General features: G+C 37.5%; 2 protein-coding genes across 2 annotated transcripts; one reads left to right on the plus strand and one right to left on the minus strand.

The window, feature by feature from the left end:
- Positions 1 to 232: 232 nt before the first annotated feature.
- On the minus strand, positions 233 to 1,638 carry LOC149203666 (pentatricopeptide repeat-containing protein At1g06710, mitochondrial-like). The gene has a single exon (XM_089401947.1). It carries the CDS (start codon positions 1,636 to 1,638, stop codon positions 601 to 603), a length of 1,038 nt encoding a protein of 345 aa, XP_089258073.1. The 3' UTR covers positions 233 to 600.
- A 13,322-nt stretch (positions 1,639 to 14,960) lies between these two features.
- LOC149203667 (uncharacterized) lies at positions 14,961 to 16,250 on the plus strand. Its single transcript, XM_089401948.1, has one exon. The coding sequence runs from the start codon at positions 14,961 to 14,963 to the stop codon at positions 16,248 to 16,250; it is 1,290 nt and encodes a 429-aa protein (XP_089258074.1).
- Positions 16,251 to 21,945: the final 5,695 nt, after the last annotated feature.

The following is a 21,945-nucleotide window of genomic DNA, read 5'->3' on the forward strand; positions in this document are numbered from 1 at the left end:
ACATTTTGTCTGCAGAGCAGCAAACGCAATGAGGGAACCTGCAGATTTTATATTTTGTCATATGAAACAAAACCAAATAGCACATGGATATATTGAAGATTGCTTTGTTGCAAAAGCAGTGATCATACATGGTAATTTTTTATACTCAATCACTGGATTTGTTCACAAAAAACTACTTAGTTTTTAATAAGACAATACTCAGTCACTCGATTTGTTCACACAAAACTACTAATTAAGGCATTGTGTGTTTGGAATACAACTGAGTATCATATTTTGAAACTTACATTCAGAGTGCACACTCCACCTATGAAACTAGAAAAACACAAAAATATTATCATGTTTCTTTAAGCCATGAACATAGGAAAATAAAACACAGTTTTGTTCCAAAAATACCATGAACAACAAACACTAAGTTAATAATACAACACTATTTTGTTGTATTTAACCACTGTGGAATAACTTATCCATCCATGAAAAGCGGACCCGAAGATAAAATTTCCTTAGCTTCACTGGATTAATGTACAGCCCATGAAAACGTTCTACACTATATAACACATTCTACACTATCCTTATGATCGTGTTTGTTTCATTTAAGCTGCATCAATCAAAGCCCTTAGCTTTCATTTCCTTCATGAGATTGCCTGCTATTTGCCCTTGACCTGATTTGCGAGAAAGTCCAATTAAATGTATATAGTTCATCGAATCCAGTGTGTGATTCCTTCCACTGTGCTGAATCAGGAACGAATGTGCTCGGTCAAAACCTCTGATCTGGTAGAGTCCCTCAAGAATATACAGGTAAGTATGATGCAAAGGCGTAAGCCCTTCTTCTTTCAATCTATCAAAGAGCTTAAGCGCACCTTCGATTTTCCCTAAATTGCAGGCAGCACGAATCATTATATCATATGTAATTGCATCTTGTTTGCAGCCCATATTAACCATTCTCGTAAGAAATTCGACTGCTTCTGCAAATTGTTTCCTATTACAAAGTGCACTCAAAACAATATGAAAGCAAATGGGATCAGGAGGACAGTCTTTCAACATAACAAAAATCTCCTGTACCTTATCCATCTGGTTGTTCTGACAGTACACCTGGATAAGTGGGCAATAAGTCTGCATTCTCGGAACACAACCTCTACTCCCCATCTTTTCCAATACCACTAAGGCTGCATTGGCATGATTCTTTTGACAGAGAACCGCAATAAACATTTCATAAGCGTCTCTTCTGGGACTATGCTCCAGCTTCTCAAGCATTTCCATAACTTCATTCAGCATATCCGGATCATCATGCCAGGCAGTGGCGAAAGAAAATGTTTTGGCAGAATAAGTGTTGTACACAGCTGATATCTCTAACAAAACCCTCTTCAGGGCTTCAAAGTCTTTAGAGCGGCCGTGAATATTGGCAAGCCTGTCATAATTTGAAGGGGCGTGTTTGAACCCTGGTTGTAGTTTCGCCCATTGGAAAAACCTGAGAGCCGACCTTGGGCAACTTATTTTATCGACAGAGCGGAGGAATTGCAGAGCGGGAGGCGCCAAGTCCAGGAGGAAGGTGAGTGAGCAGCCCGCGCAATTCCTCATTTCGAATTTCCAATGGCAATAACTCTCCGCGGCTACAATTCCAGCTCGGATCAGATCTGTCATGGGATGTCAAGATTGCCACCTCCAATCAGGTTTTCTGTCAGGGAATGTCAGGATTTCTAGGGGAGGGTGGTGGAGAAGGAGGGTGGAGGAGCTAGGGGAGGGTGGTGGAGGGCGGAGGGATTGCCGACGGCTGGAGCCGGACGATTTTCTAGGCGGTGACAGAAACCGGGCCATTCCTCCACCTAGGTAGACTACTCCTTTTTAATACATGTATCAGAAAATTTTTAATTTATTTTGATTGTGATATGAATTGTAACAATTATTTTAATTAACTATTTAATTAATAGAATTAACTAAAAAAAACATTTCTTTAAGTATGTGATTAATCTTTATTACCATGTACTAAAGACGACCATTTTAGATCACATTCAAATAACATGTCAACCCAGGAAATATATAATTTAGGAATTGAATATAATTCAATCAAAAACTTATGTAACTACTTACTAAGTGCTTGATTGTTAGTATTTAGATCAGTAAGGAATCATATCTTGAGAGTTATCTCCTTGATCTAATTTTTTCATTTTATTTCGACTCCTTCATGTTTTCTTTTAGTAAATCAGCTCTTGATTGGGAGAAGGATTCTTCTTTCCTTCGATCAAGATAGGTTAGATTAATTGCATACTAGTTAAATCATGCGTGTGCTATCTTAGAAGTCCTCTCTTCAAGTCAAAGCTTTAGATTGGTTTGGTTGTTCCGTAAAAACAACTTAAGGGTCATTCTTATGTCCTTATTAGCTAGAAGAATCGATTCCGATGTCCCTATCTATTAGCAATTAAAAACATATTTAAAGCTGATAGCAATTGGGAAAGGGTACCTGGACTTAATTTAACCATTCAGAGCCACTATTCTAAACAGAAAAGGTACTGATTTAATGTCTGGATCGATTGGTTATCCCCCATGTTGTTGTAGTGAATTTTGAGGCATCAACAAAACATCAGTGCCCCAATTAGTTATTGGTACTCAGAATGATTTTCAAAATCATGTCCTATAGCTTCACCACGTAACTACTTAAAATTATTCTCCACCAGTGTGGCCATGGAATTGCATTCCACCATTCCAAATATTTCCAACAACTTGGCAACATATTTTCCTTGAGAAAGTAAAATCTCACCAAGTCTCTACCACACCTTTAAGCCCAGTATGTAGTGCATCAAACCAAGGTCTTTCATCTGAAACTCAGAGGCCAACTTCCTCTTACATTGGAGGATAAGAGGCTCTCCACCTGTCAAAAATAAATCATCAACATATAATACTAGAATCAAATGCATACCTTGGATGAATTTGAAGTAGATATTTGGATCACCATTGCTTCTAATAAATCCAAGCTTCATCAAATAAATGTCAATGTAGTCATATCAAGCCTTAGGGGGTTTCTTCAATCGATAAAGAGATTTCTTCATCTTGCACACATGATTCTTCCTAACATACTCCTCAAAGCCCTATGGTTTCTTCAAGTATACCTCTTCCTTGAGAATATGCAGAAATGTAGTCTTCACATCCATCTGATGAAGTGGCCATCCTTGGCTAGAAGCACGAGCAATGATAGATCGAATGGTATTATATCGGGCAATAGGTGCAAAAATATCATCATAGTCCTCTCCCTCTTCTTGAAAATGTAACTAGGTTTGGTCTTCCCAATTATTATTGTACTTGTGTCATGTAAAATAAAAAGAAGAAAAAGAAATTATTATTGTTGTTGTTGTTGTTGTTGTTGTTGTTGTTGTTTTTATTATTATTATTATTAGTCAAATCATGTTCTTCATGCTTCTAGGGTTTATTTAGTCAAAATAAAATTTGGCACGAGTCAAGTAAATGTATTTGAGTCAAAGTTCTAGTTGGACTTTTTGTAAGAAAAATATTTATTTTTTAGTAAAAAGAGTAAAAAATGTCACCACAAGACTAAGTCAGCCTTCCTTGGGAACAAGTCATCATGGGCTCTAAGAGCCACCTATTTGACCTGTTGGATGTTTATATATAGAGGGAAATTAGACCACTTTGGAGACCATTCATTCACTCATCATGTACAATGAATTATGTGCTAAGAAAAGAAGGAAAAACCAACAAAGTCAAAGGAGAAATAAGGAGGCCAAAAGGAGAGAGAAGATGAAGAAATTTTTTTCCCTAGTTCTGTGAATTTTTTTGAGATACTGTAGGCCCAAAACTTCATGGGACGAAATTTTAGGGGGTTGAAAATGCAAGAGCCGAAATATAAAGAGTTAACAAAATTTTAGATGTTTGACCAACGTTAACTTTGTTGACTTTGTCTTGATGAAGAAGTCTTGGAGGAGGGATGAATTGGGTTCTTTGTGGTAGTCTTGGTCTTGGTCTTGGGTCTTGGATATCTTACTTTGATTTGATTCTATATAAAGATTAATTTTCTTGGGTTTTCCCCTTTGTGGGGTTTTTTCCCTGGCTTGGAGCCTAATTTCTTTTGTTATTGTCTTTTGGAATATTCATGTTTCATGTAATTTTGGTAATTTCTTGATGAATAAGAATATAAACTTAATAAAAATCCAACATTCACAGGTAATTATCTTGAAATATAAATCAACCCTAATCTACAAGCCTACTATTTTCTTAGCATGGTATCAGAGCTAAGGTAAAGAGAAGGCAGGCAGTATGAAGATCACATCTTATTGGCACGTTTGAAGGCTCTACTATAATAGTCTCTAAACACTCTTATAACAGCGACATATTTGAATATCTTCTTGCAGTTGTTAGACTTCGAGATCATCATTATTATAGTAGTATCATTCAAGGTAATTCTTGGAATAATATCAACTTGGAAGTACTCCTATAATATCCTCTTCTCATTTTACAAAGAAAATCTAAACCGAGAAGAATATTTCAAGGCCTTTGTTGTAAAAAATAAAAAGCAAGAAATATGTACATGTCTTGTATCTATGCATGTGATCTGGAATCATTAATCCAAGCAAGTGATCCAAACTCTGTAAAAATATTTGTAAGATTATTATGAAGAGATCCAAATTTATGATACTACTATGACAAGGCTAGAAAGTTATGAAAAGGGCAGTGAATTTATATTTATCTATAACAAGGAAAAAGGAACAAATTTGAAGTATTCTCACCCAAGCAATAGGATAAATGTGTTTCTAAGGTAGAATGGTGTATATAAAAATGAGTTTGATGAAATACCTAATTTCAGAGATTGGAAAATTTATTTTTATATATTCTACATCAAATAGCAAAACAAGGAAACCAGAACTTATGAAAAAACCAACCATTCTATGATGACATTTGAATTTAATATGGGATTGTGGTACACAAAATTATGAGTAGTCTAAACTCTAAAGCATTGTAGGAAAGTATGATCTAATTACTATGAGATTCGAGATGCATTTGTTGATAAAATGATCCAAGTGACACCAAGAAGGACATGATAGAGTTTACAGAAGACAAAAGATCTAGAAATTCTATATAGTGAATAATCTCTAAGGCAATTAATAACTTTAGAAGTATGAAGTTGTATGAAGAAGTCTACCATCTCTACAATGATACAAATCTCTTATGATGTGAGTCTTAATGAATCCATAGTACCAAGCAATCATGATACCTGATCCCTATAATTCTTTTCTAAGGATCTGAAATGATGAAGAATGCAAACTTTGAGGCATTAAGAAATGTTTATAGAAGAACTAGCATGTGACAATATTTATGTGTAATGTGAACTTATGGTATTTTTTCAATGATAAGACTTTGGAAGGAATGCTAAGCTTGCTATGGCATATATATATGAAGTTATTTTTGGATCAAGATCTATGAGATTCTACATCTTAGGAACGAAAAAAAAAAAAAAAAAAATGTATTATGATCTAAAGTGAAAGGAACCAAAAACATATGGAGAAAAAGGATCGAAACCCATGGAATCTCTAGAGACCAAAAGACTGAGATATATAGAAATGGGTAAAACTCATTAATAGAAGCAAAAAATTTTGTAAAAGAGTCATGACAAGTCATTGTAGGTGTTATGATGAGAGAACAGCTATGTTACCTCCCTCCCCATACATAATATAAAAATGAAGGATCTATTATGAAGCTTGCTTATCTGAGATGACAAGACATTTCCGGTAGCTAAAAGGAAGATGACATCTTGAAGATCAAATTCATCTATGTGGTTTAGCTTGAAGAACAATTGACTAAGATCAATGTATAAATACCCGGTTGTAGAGGTATATGGAAAGAATTAAATAATAATATCGAATGTTTATTTGAAGTAGCTCCTAGTATTATAGTATCATACTCAAAGGCAATCATGGAGATCGGCTAAAATTGAAAAAAAAGATACGTATAAGCCATGTTAATTTGCAATCAGTGATAAATAGTGATGCTAAGATAATGATATCTTGAAAAATTAGTAATGCAAGGGTTTGTGTACATATATCATTAGAAATTGAAGTTTTTCTTTGCATATAATATCTAGGAATGAAATGAATTATATATATAAAAATTTCTAATGATACTTCTAAGGTTTGTATGTATATAGAACTTGCAATTTATAAGTTGAAAGGACTTGAAGTCTTTTTTCATTTAGGTTTTATGAACCCTAGAATAGTTTGGATCAAGAAGAACCCTAGGAGAAAAATCCTATATAGTCATGTCCATTGTTAGAGGTAGATCTAACCCTTAACGTTTAATGTCAGAACAAAGTTGGTGAATAGGTCCAAGATTAAGAGGGAGTTAATCATTATCAAAAACATGAGTAATCTATATCACCTTGTGCATTATCTTTGTGCCTTGTCCTTTTTTTTCTTTCATGGTATTCTAATAAAGTCAGGTGTAGGAAAGATCTGTCTAAAGTTTGACTAGCAAATGAAATACTTGAGAGAACGTGGCAAAGCATGAATATTATGAAGGAGGGAGAAATTTGAAGTATGCATCAAATAAGATGGCAATAATTTCACTTACCTCAGATGGAAAGAGAGAGCTACAAAGATATTAGATGAAAAATGATAGTAATTGAAGTTTGGCAAAAATCCCAGAGAAGCATGTGATAAAAAATAAGATGATTGATCTAGGGAAATGTCTTTGAGAAAGAAGTTAAAGAGTTATGATGTCATTGTACCAGCTGCTTAATTGACAATATTGATGTTGATAGAGATATTATTAATGATTGGAAGTTGAAGAACATAAAGCAGAATTTTGATAAACCTTGGAAAGGAATGTTAACTTCAGAAGGAGCAAGCTGTAAGAATTTAATATGAAGAATCCCACACCTTGACTAGAGGTTATTCTGATTTGGAAAATGATGTTTTGTTTGGGATATGATTTGGCTCCCTAGATGGATACATTTTAGAAGTATGTAGCAGCAATATGTTTGATGATATTGTACCAATAGCTATTTTATTCGATTTGGGAACACATGAATTAAGTGGAAAAAATTATTGATGGCTTGGAAAAGCATAAGGGAAGAATTCTATAAAATATAGAATGCATGTGCAAGTAGTTGTGAGGAAGTTTGGCTCCTTGAGATGTTAGATGAAACATTTGATGACAAATTTACATGAAAGTTCTAGGAAGGTCAAAGCTTCTTATGATATGATGCAAGATAGGATCCCAGCAGCTACGACAAATCTCTTACGATCTCCACATAATAAAATTTAGCTTATGTTTTGATAAGTATTTTGATTATGTATCTTTGGTTGAAAGGGAGTAAGGGTTTCTTCCCTAATTGAGAGGGAATGATGTTGGACACTGTATTCTCCATGTGTCATGCACTAGACCAAGACTAACAATCATAAATCTAGTGAAGGCACTAGTAGGGAGGATGAAGGATTGGACAAGCATCTGGAACTAATACTCCTTGAGGATTGAGAATCCAAGATAGGAGTATTCTTGGGTACTGATACTTATTTAGGATTAGGAATCCTATATAGGAGTAGTACCAAGGATCGATACTCTTTGAGGATTGGGAATCCAAGATAAGAGTAGTCCTAAGGAGGATCTATATTCTTTGAGAACGGAGGAGATATCCAAGATAAGAATAGTCTTGTAAGGACATACTTGGTGAACATCTGGATGGGGTATGTACCTTGAGAGGAAATTTTGGTGTCCAAATATATGTCTCCTAGCATTGTCCTCTAATTTAGTGGAGATATAGAGCTTTTCAGTTATGATGCTTGATGATGCTTATCAATATGAACTATTCTTATGAGAATATTTTAATTTGAGAAGTATCATTGTATCTTGTTGTGTAATTATGAATACCTCCCTAGTTAAGAGGGAGTGTTGAAAATGTAACTAGGTTTGGTCTTCATAATTATCATTGTACTTATGTCATCATAAAATAAAAACAAGAAAAAAAATCATGTTAATCATGCTTCTAGGGTTTATTGAGTCAAAATAAAAAATTTCATGATTCAAGCAAATGTATTTGAGTCAAGGTCCCATTTGGACTTATTGCAAGAAAAAGAAAAATATTTATTTTTTAGACAAAAGAGTCAAAAGTGTCACCACAAGACCAAGTCAGCCCTCCTTGCGAACAAGTTGGCCTGGGCACTAAAAGCCACATATTTGAACTCCTAGATGTGTATATGTAGAGGGAAACTCAACCACTTTGGATACAATTCATTCATTCTTCATGTCTTAGACAAAAGTAATACTAAGAAGGGGGGGTGAATCAGTATTACAAGAATATTATAGAAATTTATGCAATTAAAACTTATTTAGAAATTCACTTCAACAAATATAACAAAATTGTGCACATGAAAAAAAAAATCAATAAACACATATAGACACTTGGATTTTAGGTGGAAAAAACCCCCTCAAGGGAAACAAACCACCGAAATGTTTGTTGCTTCTTCTTATTATCTATTGCTTCAAAATATATGCATATACATTACATCAGCTAGTCATCACTAGCAATGGAGTACCCACCCCTTGACTAATATGAGAAATGTTCGCCACAACCAACTTGGAGCAACCACTCCTAAAATATACAATCAACATGCACTACTCCAAGTAAAAATAATTCTCGTACAATAAAATATGATTCAAATTAAAAAATATAGTTGCACTCATGCAGTCACAATTTCACACTCCAAATGAGAGAATAGCTCTCTCCACACAAACTCTCAAAACTGATCTTCAACTCTACTCACAAATCTGAAACACTACTGAAGAATAACCTCTCAAGCACATCACAATTCTGAAAACTCTCATCTCACTGCAATACTCACTAGTTGTGCACTTGTACTTCATGCACAATCACTCACTCACACTGTTGGAGAACCAACCGAATGAGCAACCTTTCTCAACATATTAGTACTATCTGAGATCGATCAATTTTTCAAGTGATGGAGCTCACCCAAATCTTGTTCACATGCTATAGATTTCATTGAGCTGGAATTTTTTACCAAGTCAAGCCCTCATTTCAGTATCCTTTTGATAATTTCAACTTTGATCACCTTCTAGAGGCCCCACAACTTAACCCAACCTTTTTCTAGAAAATTTCGACACTCGACATCACCAAAATCAATTTAGTTCCAAATAAGTGAGCAAAATCTAGAGATTTTTCATATTTTTCCATGGTCACATGCACAACACATCCAGCCAATGAATGGGAAGTTTCAGTCACTCCCACAAGTTGTTATGCATGCGACTAGGGCATAGCATTAGGAAAAATAAGTGTTCTTTCCCTCAAACTTGCAATAGAGCTTCGGGGGGTGACATGACCTGTAAACCATCCTTCCAACTCCAACTTGACATCAAGAAACTAGTTGCATGACTCAACAATACTCCACACACATCATCAACTAGACCTCTAGCACACATGTAGCTCAGCTTTAGATGAGACCTTATTACCTCATGAAATCTCTTCTATAGACCATTTAATGCTTATGACAACATTTTACATGAACATGATAGCCCTCAACAAGTGTACAATAGACTCAAGATGGAACATAGGAACTCATGAGTACATACTTCAACAGGTGACATCAATGGAAACATAAATAGGCCAACAAACTCCCCCTTTACCAATGATGTCAACTTGTAGCTTCTAAAAAATAAATATGACATTTAAATACAATAATTTATAGCCGATAACATACAAAACTAACTCTCTCTCCCCCTTTGACATCAATGGCAAGGGATTTTATATGGAAAGAGAAAATACATGGAAACAATGTGATATATGGCCAAGCATGAAGTACTCCCCCTGGAAAGGTGCAACAAATACTCCCCCTAAGTTGTTGAACATTCTTCCCTTGAATATATTTGATATCACACTATCTTGAAGAAGCAATCCATCTTGAAATGAAGCAAGAAGAAGCAATAAAAATAATTCATAATGCCTTGAAAAACATGAAAACAACCAATCACCACCCATTCTCGAAAATTTTCAGTTGAAAGTGCTCGTGGTGGTAGCCATATGACAGCAGAAAACTCCATGAAAAACTCCTCAATGCCTTCAAAAAGGCACAACACCCATATACTCTCTAACATATTCAAATTGGTCCCTTAGAAGTGGCTTTGTGAAGATATCTGCAATTTGATCATTTGAAGCAATATATTCCAACTTTACAACTTTGTTGACCACTTGTTCTCTTATAAAATGATATTTGATTGGTATGTGTTTGGTCTTGGAATGAAGAGCTAGATTTTTAGAGATGCTTATTGCACTTTTGTTATCTACCATGATCGGAAGAGGCTCTTCATACTCTACATCCATGCCTTGAAGAGTTTTCTTCATCCATAAAATATGTGTGCAACAAGTGGTTGTTGCTCTATATTCAACTTTAGTAGTGGACAAAGAGATAGAACTTTGTTCCTTGTTTTCCCAAGAGACCAAACAATCTCCCAGAAAGTAAGCTACTCCTAAAGTACTTTTCATGTCATCAATACTACCATCCCAATCATCATTAGTAAAAGTAATCAAAATAAAATGTTTACCTTTGGGATACCACAGTCCCTAGTCAAGAATGCCTTGAAGATACTTGAACATCCTCTTTACAGCATTAAGATGTGTCTGCTTGGGATTATCTTGAAATATTGAGACCAATCCTACAGCTTGCATAATATCAGTTCTAGAAGTAGTTAAATACAATAAGCTGCCAATCATGGAACGATACATAGACTGATTTACTTCTAGTGATTCATCATCTTTGCTCAATTTACAATCAATTACCATAGGAGTGGATACCAGTTTGCAATCTTCCATGACAATTTTTTTTAATTTCACTCTAAGATACTTTGATTAAGAAATGAAAATGCCTTTATCATCTTGAATAACTTTCAAACCAAGAAAGAAAGTAATCTCACCCAACATTGACATCTCAAATTCATTTTACATTTCTTGTCCAAAATTTTGGCCCATCTTCTCCAAATCGCTCCCAAAAATAATATCATCTACATACAGATAAATTATTAAAAAATGATCACCTTCATATAAATTGTTGGTTGTGGATCCCTTTTTGAAGCATTGTTGTTGTATATGTTTTTCTAGCTTTGCATACCATTCTCTTTGAGCTTGTTTCAAGACATAAAGACCCTTTTTCAACCTGCACACTAAATTCTCATGATCACCCAATAAGAAACCTTCAACCTGCTCTATATAAACTTCCTCTTCTAGATCACCATTCAAGAAAGTTGATTTTACATCCAATTTGATAAAATTTGATTTTCTTGTAGCAAGCAAAGGAAAAAAACATTCTTATAGGATCTAATCTAGCTACATGTTCAAAAGTTTCATCAAAATCAATACCTTCTACCTGAGTATACCCTTTGCACACAAGTCTTTCATTGTTTCATACCACTTTTCCTTATTCATCTAGCTTGTTCATTAACACCCACTTGGTTCCAACGATGTTTTTGTCATTTATACTTGGCACAAGATCCCATGTATTGTTCTTCACAAGCTTATCTAATTCTTCATTCATTTCTTTGACCCAAAGTTGACCTTCTCTAGCCTCATTTAATATCCTGGGCTCTATTTGGGACAATAGTGAAAAATGTGCTTAATTGAAGCTATCCAACAACTTCCTTCTTGTTTTCACTCCAAGCTCTTTGCTTCAAATAATTTTACTTTTTGGGTACTTCTTTTGAATATGGCTTGGTGGAGCCTTCTTTGTAGTCGAGGTCATTCTCTCTTCTTCCTCTTATTTACAAATTTCTTGCTCCTCATATTCCATGAAATCATGATCAGCTACAACATCTTTGGAATCATTATATTTAGGAAAATATTCATCAACAACAATATCAATACCTTCAATTACCTTTTTAGTTCTCTTTTTGTATCATTTGTATCCCTTTGTCTTGAAGGAATATCCTAGTACTATGCCTTCATCAACTCTTGGTTCGAACTTTCCAAGTTTGTCTTTCATCCTGTTGATGTAGCATTTTATCCAAAATATTTTGAAGTGGTCAAATTTTTTTGGTATTCCTTTCCACAACTCATATGGATTTTTGTCACTGTTAGGCTTAAGAAGAACTTTATTGGCCAAAAATATTGTTGTTTGAGTTGATTCTCCCTAAAAAGTATCTGACACACCAGCTTCATCCAACATAGCTCATGCCATATCTTGGACCAACCTGTTTTTCCTCTCCACTACACCATTTTGTTGTGGTGTTCTAGTTATGGAGTATTGCCTCTTGATCCCATGTTCCTCAAAAAAATCATCAAACTCTTTGGACATGAAGTCACTTCCTCTAACATATCTAAGATGCTTTATCTTCAAATCAATCTCATTTTCAACAAATGCCTTAAAATACTTAAACTTGTGGAAAGCTTCTGATTTTTCTTTCATGGGAATAATCCATGTTGCTCTAGTAAAGTCATCAACAAATAATATGAAATATATCTCACCTCTTGGACTTTTCTTCCTTGTAGGGCCACATACATCTGTATGCACTAGCTCCAATGGTCTGCTTATAGTGAACTCCTTGGATTTGAAATGCATTCTTATTTGTTTCCCAAATTAGCATGACCTGAATATTGTGTTATCGAGTTTAGCCAACCTTGGTAATCCTCTAACTGCTTCAATCTTGCTAATCTTGACTAGATTATCAAAATTAACATGACCTAATCTTCTATGCCATAGCCAAGATTCTTTTATTTTTCTCATGTAACAACTATGTCTAGTGTCATCAAAAATATACATGTTGTTGTCACTTTTAATGGCATTTTCCACTAACTTTCCTGATTTAGCATTCCTAATCTCACACTCTTTAGATATGAAAGTCACCTCATGCCCATTATCACACATCTAACTCACATTGAGTAGATTGTGCTTCAATCCATCAACATAAAGCACATTTTGAGATTTGGTCTTCTTGTCCAATCTAATTGTTACTTTGCCTTTGATGGGAACCTCTACATCATTTCCAAAACTGCCATTACCTTTTTCGTACTCTTTTAACTACAAGAATTTTCTCTTATCACCGGTCATCTGCTTGGAGCAACCACTATCAATTAGCCATTTCTCATGTTGATCATGAGCTATCAGAGCAAGCTCACAATTTTCATCATTTTTCCTCCATCTTTTCTCAGCTTTCTACTAATTGTATTTCTCTTGAGTCTGTTGCATTAAGGAGTTTGGAAAGCTAGATCTCCACTCACTATATTTGTGACCAAAGTTATTGCATCTAAAACACTCAATCTCATTCATTAGTGGAGAAAAATAATTATTTCCATTAGCATGCAAAACATTTGGCCCTTGAGAAATTCTTGATCTATCCACATTTCTTATAGGAAGCATCTTTGACCTACAATTTATGGCTTTGTGTCCAAAATTATTACATCTAAAGCAATAACCATAAAATAGTGTATCATACCATAAGTTGAAAATGTTGCTGCTCAGGATCGGAGCTCTGGCCCGCGCGCGCTCTCTGAGACTTCATCTACTCTCCGGCTTCGCAGCTGCCTGGGCCTTGGCCTCCTACCATGGCCCCTTCAGATTCTCCTCTGGAGGGAGTCAACCCTCAAAGAGCCTTTTCAAATTTGGTGAAATCCCTCCCTCCGCAACGCCCTAGACCTGCACTCTCAAGATTTGTTAAGAAATTGGATGTACTCCAGGAATTTCAGTTACCTCCAGTCCTGCCTCGCATGGCGGCTTTGTCTCTTGCTGAAAAAGGTCTCATAGGTAAATTTACAGGCCTTTGGCCCTCTCCTAGAATAGTTCAAAGATGGGTTGAAGGAAATTGGTCTGACAAAATTCAAGGGAAAGTATCCATTAGGTTTTATGGGAAAGGGTATTACACATTCCATTTTGAATCCAAAGAGGATAAGGATTTAATCTTCAGAAATGGGCCCTATTTCATGGACTCCAGGGGCCTCTACCTCAACAAATGGACCCCAGACTTTGACCCTGAACTGGATGTCCCTAGTGCTGTTCCGGTTTGGGTCCGTCTCCCTCATCTCCCTCTCCACTGTTGGGGAGATGAGTCTGTTCGAGCCATTGGGAACGATGTTGGCAAATATATTGACCGTAGCGAACCGAAGGACAACATGCAGGCCTACGCAAGGATCTGTGTCGAAGTGGATCTTGGCAAAGGGCTTCCTGAAGCAATAAAACTGAAAGTGGACGAATGGAGCCATGTCCAGCAACTGGACTACGAGTAGATACCATTTAAATGTAAGGTATGTCACGAATACGAACACTTTGCCAATAGATGTTCTAAACTTGTTGATGCAGAGAGCGGCGAACAAGAAGGCCATTGGGAAACAGTCAAAAAGAAGAAGTCTGCCCTCCTTCCAAGCCTCCCTTGGAATCTGATCCTCCTGCTCCCTTTGCATCGCGTCCCTCTTCTTCCTCCCCTTCTTCATCTGCCCTCCCCCCTCCTGATCCACCCCTCCCCTCCTCTTCTAATCCCTTTCTAGTCCTTTCTTCCCTTGAACCTCCTTCCGAGGACCCCTCCTTGCCCCCCTTGGTCTTATCCAAGCCTTCCAATCCTCACCCATCCCAGATCATCTCATCACAAGCCTCCCTTGAGCCCTCTCTTTCTAGGATAACCAGAAGCTCTTCTAAAGATCATGGAACTTCCAGCGACACTTATAAGAAACCTGGACCTGGTAGAAAATCAACCAAGCAGCACAGGGATGAGAACGCTCAGAAAGACATAGCCATGGGAACGCAAACTCCAATAGAATCTTTCATTCTAGGGCATCAAGAGAAAGAGACAAGTCACAAATATCAAGAGTGGCAAGCACCTCTCTGCACGCCAAATACCTAATGATGAAAATCCTGTCTTGGAACAGCAGGGGTTTAGGGAACCCCTCCAAAGTCGCAGCCCTTAGAGATTTAATACATAATGAAAAGCCAGATATTTTATTGATTCAGGAGACAAAACAAGACCAACAAGAAATGAGAAGAATAATAGATCAGCAGAAACAATACAAAGGATGCACCAGTGATTCAAGAGGAGCTTCCGGAGGAATCGCCACCATCTGGGATCACAATAAATGGAACTGCACTTCAATAAATCTTCATCAGCATTGGATCAGAACCGCTCTGGATAGCAGAATAGACAACCATACTGTAATCATCTATAATGTTTACACCCCCAACCATTACAGAGAAAAGGAAATTTGCTGGGATGATCTTAAGGCTAGCATTGATGGGGAGTTAAACTTAAATATCATAGTGGCAGGCGACTTCAATCTTGTCTTACACGCCAACGAAAAACAGGGAGGATGTTTCACTCCAGATCCCTTTAGAGGCCAATTGGAGACTATCAGTCAAGAATATGAATTAGTGGATGTTGCTCCTAAAAACCGCAGGTACACTTGGAGCAATCGCAGGCTTGGCATTGGCAATATAATGGAAAGGCTTGACAGGTTTTTAATCAATATTTCGTTCCTTTCCTCCTTCTCCATAGGTTATGCTAGTGTCCTTACTACCTCAGCCTCTGATCACTATCCTATAACCCTCACCCTGGAAACTCATTGCCCCCTCGGACCTATACCGTTTAAATACAGTCCCCTCTGGAATTGGGTCCCAGCAGTCAGAGAAATTGTTCAGGGGACTTGGAACCAGCATGTAGAAGGCTCACCAGGCTTCATTTGGGAAACTAAACAAAGAAGAACCAAACAGGCAATTAAGGAATGGGCAAAAGCGAACTACAAGGAACCTGAGGAGACCAAAAAGAAAATCAAGAATGAATTAGAGAGCGTCCAACGAAGGATAGAAGAACATGGCCTTTCTCAGCAAAATAAGGAGCAAGAAAGCGCTCTCTATTCACAGCTGAGCCACATAAACAGGGAGGAAGAATCCAAATGGCGTTTAAAGTCTAGGCAACTCTGGCTTCAAGGAGGCGATAAAAATACAACCTTTTTTCACAAACAGGCCACTGCTCGAAAGCTCAGGAACAACGTAAGCTCAATCTTGGATAATGAAGGAAATCTACATAACACCCAAGAGGCCATCAGAAAGGCTGCCTCTGAGCATTACAGAGACCTTTTAACTGAAACTAAAGGAGAAGAGGATTACGCCGATTTGCTTCAACACTTACCTAAAGGAATCACTAAGGAGATGAATGACAGCCTGAATAAGGAAATTGAAGAGGAGGAAATTAGAAGAACGATTTGGAATCTGAATCTTGATAAGGCTCATGGGCCTGATGGATTCCCCATTTTTTTCTATAGGTCATTCTAGGGTTTAATAAAAAAGGATCTGATCAAGATGATTAGATGGATCCAGAGAAAGGGTAAAATAGGAGGTTACACCAATGCCACCTTTCTCGCTCTCATCCCTAAAGAAAATCGGCCCACTTCCTTCTCCCGATTTAGACCCATTTCCCTCTGCAATTCCTCCTATAAAATTCTGTCCAAAATATTAGCATCTCGCCTCAAACCCCTCCTCCCCTCTTTGATCTCTGAAAACCAAGGAGGTTTCTTGCCCAACAGGCAAATCACTGATTCCATTCTTCTAGTGCAAGAAGCCATTCATTCGAGCCTCTCCAGGAAGGAGAAAGGGTTTATCCTCAAACTTGACCTGGCCAACGCCTTTGATAGAGTTAGGCATTCCTTCCTTATAGCTGTTCTAAAAAATATGGGGTTTGAGTCGCCCTTCATTAGTCTTATCACTGCTTGCATCTTTGGGCCCTGGATTTCCCCTCTGATTAATGGCAGACCTGGTGAAGCCTTTCAATCCTCCCGGGGTCTTAGACAGGGTTGCCCCCTTTCTCCCTATCTCTTTATCCTTATGGCGGAATCCTTCAGTCAAGCTCTGGATTACAACAGAAGAGTGGGTCTCATCACTGGAATCAAATTTGGGAATGGAGCCAAGAACATCAACCACTCACAGTTTGTCGATGATACCTTGTTAATTGGAGGAGCCTCCACTACAATAGCAAGGAGGTTCAAGAAACTACTTGATCAATTTATGGGGTATTCTGGAGGCTTGGTCAATCAGCTAAAAAGCTGTATATATGGATGGAATACTTCAAATCAGGTCATTCACAATATCGCAAATATTTTTGGTGTCTCCTGCAATTTGGATTGGACCCATTTCTCTTACCTAGGCATGCTAGTGAGCCTAGGACCTCTAAAGGCTGGAACCTGGGACAGTATCATTGACAAGGTGAAGCGGAAGGTGTAGCAATGGGGATCACTGTGGCTCAACCCAGCAGGCCACCTTATCCTCCTTAAATCAGGTATTTCTTCTCTTCCCCTCTATCGTTTCTCTCTATACCAAGCCCCAGCTACCTTTCATCACAAAATGGAAGTTGTTCTCCGCCATTTCCTATGGCAAGGAGGGAAGAACGACAAAAGGAAGTTCAACTTAGTCAATTGGAAACATGTCATTCAAACACAGGACAGAGGAGGTCTCGGTATTAGGTCTCCCAAGTTCTTAAATCTAGCCTTTGGTGGGAAGATTGCTTGGAGGCTCATAACTGGTCCCTCTTCGTGGTTGAAAAGGGTTCTAGAAACCAAATACTTGAACTTCCCCAGACAATAGTTACTCGATTCTGATATTCCCAACAGAGACTCTTCAAAAATCTGGCGATTATGCAAAAAATCTATTCCATTCATGACTCAAAATATATCCAAAGTCCCCATGGGAGGAGCTAGTATTAATATTGGGGCTGATAAAATCCTGGGACAGCAGCCAATAAACAGGCACGAAGAAACCATCCCTATTCTAAATTTTTTCAACAACAGGGGTATCCATTATCTGGACCAAATTTCTAGCTGGGATCCACAGTCTCATATCTGGCTTGGGTGGTCCTTTCCTGTTATCCCCAGTGATCTTAACTCTAGTCTATGCTCTCTGCAGTCTCTCCTTCACAGTAAAGCTCCCATCAAGAAGAATGAGATGGATGGCTTTCATTGGGACTTAACCGGATCGAATTACACAGTCCAAGCAGGCCACCAGTACATCTACAACAGCACTTTCCCCATGACTTTATGGAATCACTGGAAAATGGTTTGGAAGTCAGAGGCTCTTCCAAAAATTAAATTTTTTATATGGGTCCTTCTAAAAGGGAAAATCTTAACAGCAGAGAATTTGCAAAAGAGGGGTATCAACGGTCCATCTCGTTGCCCCAACTGCTACAATGCTGAAGAAACTATGCATCATCTTTTTGTCGATTGTCCCTTTGCTGTTGATTGTTGGAAAAAATTGTCTCTCACTGATAACTTACCTTGGAACTCTCAGCACTCTATAGGGGAAGTGATCCACATCTGGAAAAAGAGTTGTCCCTGGAAAAATAAAAGGAGCAATCTAGTGAAGAGAGTATGGAATACTCTCCCCTATACCATGCTATGGCGTATTTGGCTAGCAAGAAACCGGAAAATCTTCAAGAACAAGAGCTCAGCTACAAGAATTATTTGCAATAAGGCCAAAAATCTCGCCCTGGAAACTATTTCTGTCAAAACCCAAAGCAACATAGATGTAGCAATGTATAGTGTGGAAGAAAGAAGTTTCATTAGTTACATTCTGGACAAAAATAACAACGCTCAGAAAGGCAACATGGTGAACGATCAACGCAGTTAGGAAACTCACTCTTGGAAAATCAGGCTAAAAGAGGAGGAGTTTGTAAACTGGATACAAAAATGCAACAGCTTTTATCTTTTCTTCGACGGGGCATCTAAGTCAAACCCAGGAATCGCCGGAGCAGGGGGATTGATCCTTAATGCTAATGGGGAATGCATCCTATACTATGAATGGGGTCTAGGGAATATATCGAACAACAGGGCGGAAGCGTTAGCCCTTTATCAGGGACTAACTCAGCTAAGCAGATTGGGAATAAGAACTGCAAGGATCTTCGGAGATTCTTCGGTTGTCATTAACCTTATGGTTCATCAGAAAGAGTCGCCCAATGTTCTTCTCCAGCAAGTCATTCGGAGAAGTCAATTGTTGCACCAGACAATGGATAACCTGCAGTATTACCATATTCTTCGTACTCTCAACAAGCAAGCTGACAGACACGCCAACAAGGCTTGCGAAAGGACAGCAGGCAACTTACGTTGTAATGCCGAGGAGATCCAACAGCCCTTGCCATGATCCGAATCAATCCACCCTGCATCAAATCGGATAGTTCTGACAGAAAGGAGTGGACTCAGATTTTCCAGATCTACAGCAAGATCACTATCTGCATAGGGATTTGGCACAGATATGATCTCCTTAAAATTCTACACATACTCAGTAATCTCGCCGATTTCTATCTTTTCACTCTTGATTATCGGGCTTCTCTGGACAGACATCTGATCTTCCCGCGCCTTTCTCTGGATTCCCTCTCATTCCCCGTGACTGGTCCTCATCCCTCCCACCTCTCTTTATATTTCCCCTCCCTCTTCCTACTCCCTGCGCCCCTCTTCCCGTTTGCTTCTCTGTGCGGCCCCTCTCGGCATATTATTCCTGCCTCTGTATTGCGTCGGAACCCTGCTGCCCGTGCTGTAGTTTTTGTCTGAAACCTCAAGCAGTTCCTTTTCGCCTTTCTCCGCCTTCTTAACCTCTCCCTCCTAGCTTCTTCAATGGCTCGCAATGAGGATTGCTTGCACCGTTCAGATCTTCAAGCTGAACTGGAAGAAATCAGAGCCCAACAGAATATATTAGACAATCAACAAAGGATTTTAGAAGCAAAAATCAACAACCAGAACCGCATCATCAATGACAAGTATCGAGCAGAAATTGATTTTTTCCTACACAGGGTCTCTTCTCTTCATGAGCAATTCAACCATCTGTCTAACAGGTGCAGCCATGCGGAAGAGTCCATAGCGATTCTGAAATACATGATGGACAAGCGCAACAACGCAGCCCCAAGCTCTTCAAGCACCAAGCAAATAGATGGGGATGAAAAGCCAGAGGAATCCACAGCAAGGCATATTAGTCACATTAACATAGATTAGATATGTTCTGCAAATGTCATTTTATGTTGCTTCAATATGTAAGAGTCTATTTTAGTCAAGAATTTCTCAAAGTCCGAACAAGCAAGATCAAGGAGAAAATTATGTTTTGTAACTCCACTGATCCTGGTTGTCCTCTGCACTTAATGTACCTCAGGAGTCCAAACTCCCTTCATTTTTTCAGATATTAATACAGCAACCAACTTTGTGAAAAAAAAAAATAGTGTAGCATACCTGACCTTTTGTTTCCATGATGGAGGAGTGACATTTGAGGATCTTGCTTGCTTCACTTTTTGATTTTCTGCTGATTTGATTTTAGCTTCATTACTTTGCGCATTCTTTTTTTCTTTTCCTTTCAATGCATATACATAACTGGTACTTGGCCCATATTTGACATTTTGTAGAGAAGGCTTGAATCCCAAACCATTTTTGTCCTCCGATGACCTTTGCATGTTGAGAATCGTTTGCGAGGCTTTAGATCCCTTGACAACTTTCTGATTTAGACATGCTTTAGTTTTTTCTTTTGATAGATTGTCCCTTAATGCAACAATTTCTTCCTCAAGTTTGTGACAATTTCCTTTCCACTCTTCTAGCTTATTGGTAAGCACATTTTCTTTCATTTTTGCTTCTTCCAATTCTCTCTTTAAGCAGATGATGTCTTCTTCATGAGTGCATGCAATAGGAGCTCCTCCAATATTCTGCTTCAAAGATTCATTTTCTTTCTCCAACTTGGCCAAATTATTTTGTTAAATCACAATTTATTGCAACAAATTTTCTTTGAATTTCTCAAGCTCATCCAACTGGGTCTTCAAAGAATTATCAACCAAAGAATGTTTATTCTCCTTTAGTTTGCGTATTTCCTCTTTCAGTGGATTATTTTTGCTTCTAGCTTTTCTTATTTTATCAAGTGCATTAATGAACTCACCTTCATAATCAATCTCTCCATCCTCGAGATCCTATTCATCTTTAGACCCAAAATCCATAAGAACGCATGCATTTTTCTCTTCTTCTGCTGATGAATATTTCTCACTGCTTTCATATGAAATATCACTTTCTTTTTTGGTTTAGTATCTCCTTCTCCTTTTAGCTTTAGTTCTTCAAAAAAAATTATTTTATCCTTTTTGTTCATATGCTTCTTCTTTTCCTCCTTTTCACTTCTTTTGTGTGGACATTTTGCAGCAAAATTTCCAGCTTCTACACATTCAAAACACTTGAAAGGAAGCTTGCCTTTATACTTTCTAGAACCTGTCTTTAATTTATTGGCAAACTAGGAAAATTCTTCATCAGATTCACTAATAGAATACTCTTCCTCTTCCTTGATTTTCTTTGGAATTTTCTTGAGCTTTTTAGTAACAACCTTGACCTTCTTAGAGGCCTTGAATGCAGCTTCACTAGATTCATATTTCTCTTATACAATACACATCTCATAAGCTGTAAGAACTCCAAGCAATTTCTCCATAGTCAAAGTTCTCAAATTATATATTTCTTCAATAGAAGAAACATTGGGGTTAAATCTTGCTGGTAAAGACCTCAGTATCTTTTGAATAATGACTTCATTTTCAAATTTTTCTTCTACGCTCATTATTTCAACTCTTTGGAAATATTCTATAATAGTTTCATATTCCTTCATTTTCAAGCTCTCAAACCTAATCCTATAGGTTTGGAGCTTTGCTTTCTTCACCTTCGTATCACCTTCATATATATTCTCAATCTTGTCCCAAACTTCTTTGGCTGATTTATAATCCTTGACTTTTATCATCTCATTCTCACTAAGTGTTGCAATAATATAATTTTTGGCTATCAAGGCATTGTTTTGAAACTTATTCTTTTCATCAATATCTGATGGAAGAAAATTGGGAAAAACATATCCAGACACCACAGCAGAGAAAACACCAACGCCCAAACTCATGAGATTCCCTTCCATTCTCATCTTCCATATATTATAGTTCTCACCATCAAGAATTGGAACCTTCACATCATGGCCAACCCTTGTCCCTTTC

The sequence above is a fragment of the Pinus tabuliformis genome, chromosome 2_1 (assembly GCF_031772625.1).
Source record: "Pinus tabuliformis cultivar Carrire ecotype Pingquan chromosome 2_1, CPIR1, whole genome shotgun sequence".
Lineage (NCBI taxonomy): Eukaryota > Viridiplantae > Streptophyta > Pinopsida > Pinales > Pinaceae > Pinus > Pinus tabuliformis.